The sequence below is a fragment of the Rhyacophila brunnea genome, unplaced genomic scaffold, assembly GCF_057557595.1.
Source record: "Rhyacophila brunnea isolate RB1 unplaced genomic scaffold, BYU_Rbru_1.0 scaffold_24, whole genome shotgun sequence".
NCBI classification, from domain to species: domain Eukaryota; kingdom Metazoa; phylum Arthropoda; class Insecta; order Trichoptera; family Rhyacophilidae; genus Rhyacophila; species Rhyacophila brunnea.
The window spans coordinates 11,163,655-11,169,654 of NW_028232904.1; the positions used below are offsets into that span (position 1 = coordinate 11,163,655).

Sequence of the window (6,000 nt, forward strand, 5' to 3'; positions counted from 1 at the left end):
TCCACTAGAAAAAATAATATTTGAAAAAAATACGAAACTCAACAGGATTTGAACCCGTATAACCATTGGTGTCGCGCCAATCTGTGCATTAACCAATTATGCTATGAGCCTCCTATCTAATGACGACAATTTAAGCTAGTAGGTCATACATGAAATGCTTTTTCTAGTTGGTATATATCTGAGGTGTTTTCAAGTTAAGTATGTTCAATATTTATTATAGAATGTTGCATTCTCAAAATCTTGTGAATTATTCATTTGAATAAAAGGAATGGTTTATTAAATATTACTTAATCGATAAAAACAGCAATCATTTAGAATTTAGTAGACCAAAACTTTTGATATAAAAGACCACATTATTATGATATAACGCATTATACAGTCAAATAGTATTTCGTCGCTGGCGGTTTATAGATCACTTCACGGTTAGTGAATAACCTCAAGTATATCGATATATAAAGTGGACCTTTGTATCAAATTCGCATCTCTTGCAAAATTTACATTGGCAGCTAAAATAGTTTACAATAAAATAATATTGCTAAGTATAATCAAAGAAAAAATAAATATTCCATTTATAGAAGAATTATACATGGCCTGAAAGGATTAAAGACAGGTTTAGCAAACTTAGGAATTCTTGCAACCTGGCTGAACTCACCGCTGTCTAAAGGTCACACTGTTATAAAACGTCTCCCGCTAAAAGGTTAACAGGCCAACACAATAAAGGAAGAACGTTAACTACTATGTGTGACCTTTTAATTTTTTATTAGATCAAATAAGTATATAACTCCTGTTAACAATGTCTCGTTGTTGTACCAAGTAACTCGTATTATTAGTCTGCTTAAATTGGATGAAGTGACTTCCTTCCAATTGTAGATATCACCACAAAGAAATATAATTGAATTACATATATCGTACTGTCTGACTTTAATTAATATCTACGGGTCGGGTTGCGATATACATCATTGTTGAACTGGTAAAACCTCCGATGTGACAAAATTGAAATTTTACAGGAGAGACAAAAAACTACTTTATATCTTCAACAATAAATAAATGTATTAAGTAAATTAAATTTTGTTTTATGTCTGTGAATGACTCATTCGAGAAAACTGACCGCTTCAATTATTTCAGCTTTATTTTAAAGAAACAGATCAGATGATGAATATAGATTGCCAACAACTGTTACTTTGGAATCCGTAATTCCAAAGTGCTATCTCGGAACACAAAAATTCAGATATACAAAAAACTTTTTAGACCAAGCCTCACATAAGGAATGTTAGGTCACCACCAACAAGTCTGAAAACTTGATTTTTGAACCAAAGATCCTGAGAGTGATATTTAGAGCCATGAATGAAGATGGAGTGTGACGCATACGTCACGAAGTCCATGGGGATCCCAACATAATCCAAACCATCAACGAATGGACCTGGGTTTTTTTTATGCAAAGCTGTCTGGGCGAAAGAGTGATGGGAGACTGGTGGTTAGGTGGCCGTGGCCCAGAATGTGCGAGCGATCAGAAATCTAGATATGAGACGGATTGCCCTTAATGCAAGAGAAATCTAAAAATTACAAGTAGTACAACGTGGTATGGAACGGTGAATGTTGGGCGTAACGCGGAAAGACCACTAAAGAAACCAATGGATAAGGTGGCATATAAGAGTGGACAAATGCTGTCATACAGTGGTACTAAACGACAACAGTGACGTCCTAAAGCCCACTGGATTGACGAACTCATAGTTTGGTGGATTACATGGTAGCGGAGAATTAGGAACCGAGAAAAGTAGAAGAAGCTAGGGTAGACCTTCATCCGGCAATGGTGATAATGATGAATAAAATGTACATACATTGTAATAAGAGTGATAACTTCACATTTTCATAAGATGTCTTTAACCTATTCAGCAAAACGTGTCAATTTTAATGTTGAGATTTTGTATATTGTGAAAAGGTGTATCCTGGTATAATAGAATAATTTAACTTACCAAGCTAGCCGTGCTTGAACTCTTCTTCATGGGCACCGGAATCCCCTTGGCTTCATTGATGAAGACGGTGGTGGCTTCGGCGGTATCCGAAGCGCCACAGCGAAGCCTCAGAGGACTGCCGAGGATGTACGCCGCTCTGCCGGCCAGAAGAGCCTTCACTTCCGGCCCATCCTGCGGGCTAAACTCTTCCAGGGAAGGGTCTCCGTCAGACATGATGATGAGAGAAGACTCCGCCTTCGCTCAGTCCATCGGACCTACAGTTGTATTTAGACAAAGACTACATATAACATCTTGAAAAGCCTTTGAAACCAAACCTATAGAAAAATCTTGGAAAAAATTAGACAAAGTGAGATTTGAAAATGAATTTCTTGAATTCGTATTCTAAAACAACTAAGCCAAAGACTCGACTATCCTTCTTGCTAAGGTCTTTTAAATTCTGTCAAGGAATGAATGAAATCTTTTGTAATTTTAATCAAGGTAATGGACATAAATTGATTTATAGATAGCGTCAGTTTTAATACAAATCTTTAGTTTTCACATTTAAGAAGTTTATTTTAATTAAATTATTTTTTGTTGACGACAGAATATACGCAAGATTTAAGAATGCAGCATTCTTTTTCAAAAAGATAGATATAAAAAAAACCTTGGAATATGGGCAAATAGAAACGGTGAAGGAAGGGTAGAATACAATGGTCTTCACATCAAACCATTTTTACACGTAGTGCAAACCGACTATAACAGGACATACAGTATAACTCCTATTTTACGTTTTTAAGGGACTGAAGAAAAAAAACCTAATTGGAGGGAAAATGTAAAAGGGGGGTATTGAAAAAAAGAACATTTAATTTTTATGTTTCTAAAAAAATAATGTTTTATTAAAAAACAACATTCAATTAAAAAATTTATTGAAATTTTTTTTATTAAAAAAATCATGTATATTAGTTTGTTGCATTTTTGTTTTTTTGTTATGTAAAGACCAATCACCGTGCGCCGTTCTAAAGACACGGAGTTTTCACTCCAAACACCTTACGCCATTCGAATGTCACGACCAAATCATTGTCAAGCGCGTGTAACTCGCATATTTTGAATATTTCCAACGTAAATCGCGGGAAAGAAAAACGTAAATGCGGGTATTAAATGTACTGAAATACATCGGGACTGAAAAAATTACACGCAACTGCCGGGAAAACGTGAATTCCGGGCACGTAAAAACGAGGTTATACTGTATTTTAAATGCTCGAAGATGCCAAAATGAAAAACTAATTTATTATCATTTTAAATCAAACAAAATACATTCATTGCAGATGTAAAAAAAAAACGGTGTGTGTACTTATGTACGCGCGTTAGAAGTTATATACTTACTTCTTTGGCGTAACAAAACTAAAACAAAACTTGTGATAAACTAGATTCTTTGACTAGCTTTTAATTATCTTGTTAAATTACACACTCGAGAAAAAGGACCGCTTATTGGAACGCCGTTGGTTTATTTCTATACACTTTATCTTATATTACTAAATTATATAATGGTTTCTCATTGTTTTTATTTTTAAAGTACCAACTGTCACTCTGACGTTTAATTGTTTGTTTACGTAAGGAATTGCAAATGGCCGACAATAATAAATTTTCTGCCTAGGCAACGGAACAATTCTAAAGTATATTATTATACTGTATAATCGTCACGATTGCAGTATTATACTGTGGTGTAAAGGTAGTGCGTTCGGCTGATAACTGAACAATCGGTGGTTCGAATCCAATCGAGTGCATTTTTTTTTTGTGTGAAAAAATAAATTATGTGTTACATGTCACACGCCAGAAATGCACTCTGATCTGATTTCTCAAATGCGCCAAAAGAAGTATACTTCAAAAACTGTAGATAATATTAAGTCTCTAAAGCCGTAGGTCACAGCTTTGATCCCATTTGTTAAATTTTTTCAATGTGTTTTATTTAGTGTTAGGAATCAATGGCTATTGTGAATGGCTAACAACCATTCCCCATAAAAGCCTAATAATATCTAACGTTTACTTGGTATTTATTTATATATTTTTAATATATTATCCTACATTCACATTGACAAAGATTAGAAACTCTTGATCTCACATAGGTATTGAATTTTCAATCAATATACCACGTGTCTATTCCATGGAATCGATTTACTAAGTTGAGAGAAAGGCTAACAACCACCCTCTTAAAAACATTGAACAGATACCATGGGCCCCACATTGTGAAGCGGGCCCCCAGGCTAGGATGTTTGGCGGCCCCCCTACCTATCGCTAAGGATAAAGGCAGTGTGACGCTCTACAGTAGCGTTTTCCAAATGGTGTACGCGGTAAAATTAATCTGTATACCTATTTAGTGTTTTATTGTATATTTTAATACATCTATTCGAATTATGGAGATGTCGAAATTGATACACAATTAAAAATTGTATCGTAAAACCAAATAATTTGAAATAATAATAGTATTGAAGGAAAATAGCAACTTTTTTTACTAGCAACTTTGGGATGTGTGTTTATCTCACTTATCTGGTCGACTCGCCTTGCCGGGCCCCTCCTGAGCCCAGGCCTCCAGGCTAGAGCCCTGTCAGCCCCCCCCCTTGTGGGGGCCAAGACAGATACCTCTACACTCTAGAGGTAAATATACTTATTTTGCATTGTAGAAAAAACCAGAATCATTGATTAGTTACAGGAATGAATCACAAAGTGTCTATTTTTTAATTACTTCTGTTAATTGGGTACGTAACTACCATAGATATAAGTAATTAATGTATTACCTACCTAAGTCATAATAATTTTAATAGCCATTACAACAAACCCAATACCTAGCTTAATAAATAAATAAAAAATAAATTTTATCACAGCACTATGTACTATGTACTAGTCAGACATTTATGACTAATATATTTTACACCAACCTATTTAGGAAGTAATTATTTGTTCAATTACTTATATTTTTTTCTACTCGACTTTGAACCCACGTAAATTCATTTATTTTCACTTTCAAGCCACGTATATTCACGAAAGATTATATTATATTATAATATTTTTTAAAAGAAACACTTTTATGTCAGACACCTCACACTCAGACAACAATCAGAAGGAAGTTTAAATCGGGATGACTAAAAAATAAGAACAAAAAATATGAAACTATCTTTGACCGGAATAAACAAAAAAACAAACTAATTAACACAAAACACGGTATAAATAAAACGTTTTTTTAACTGTTAATCTAACCACATTCACTCTATATCGACACAACAGTTTATTATTATTAATCTGGTTTTGTAAATACTATCGGGATAAAGTTACGGAGGCAGAAATGATTATTATTTTAGGTTATGTTATATGAACTACTTTTGACAGATGCGAATCGGATAGCGAAATTAGGACGGCGCCCGTATATTTCGAACGGCCGCACGCGTATGAAAGATAATCAGGATGATTTTCAAAGGAAATATCAACTGACACATTGATTTCTTGTGTTTAATATATTTATAAATAATATTCCAATAAAATAAAATGGCTCACCTATCTTCTCAGAATGAAAAATGGAAATCTCCCGAGATTTACGAAAGATGGCACCGCCGCGCACGGAACACAGATGTTTCTCGGATATAATATTTTGACAGCTTCATTTTTAGCGGGAAATTTGAAAAACAATATATTATATTCTAATCCCGTTCATTTTCCTCGTTTTTGTTTACGGCAATTGACAACATGTTGTACACAACTTTATCGATTTTTCATTTTAAAATGTTTGTATGTTAAATATAAACCTAACTTGATACGGGCCTCACACAAAACACAATAATTCTATATTATAATTATTCAGTGATCGCCAAACGGTCGCTCGCGAGCTACCGGTAGCTCGCGGTGGCATTTTCGGTAGCTCGCGTAGGATATTTTATCATTGTTGTTTTAATTAAATAAAACGCATTTTTTTTGTAGTACTTATTCCACTTTTAATCAATAGATTAGGACCGGTTTCGTCCGCCTCAGAGGGAAATTTTCAACATGTCCCTCTGAGGCG

General features: G+C 34.3%; 1 protein-coding gene across 7 annotated transcripts in view; it reads right to left on the minus strand.

Moving 5' to 3' along the window:
* The window catches only part of LOC147069031 (anoctamin-1-like), a 66,153-nt gene extending 60,601 nt beyond the window's left edge, over positions 1-5,552 (minus strand). For all 7 annotated transcript variants that reach the window (XM_085951694.1, XM_085951693.1, XM_085951692.1 and 4 more), the window contains exons 1-2: positions 5,499-5,552; positions 1,974-2,227 (exon numbers count right to left, since the gene is read on the minus strand). In XM_085951694.1, the coding sequence (XP_085807820.1) occupies positions 1,974-2,186 (213 nt within the window). In that variant the 5' untranslated portion in view covers positions 2,187-2,227; positions 5,499-5,552. The remainder of the gene's footprint in view (positions 1-1,973; positions 2,228-5,498) is intronic.
* Positions 5,553-6,000: the final 448 nt, after the last annotated feature.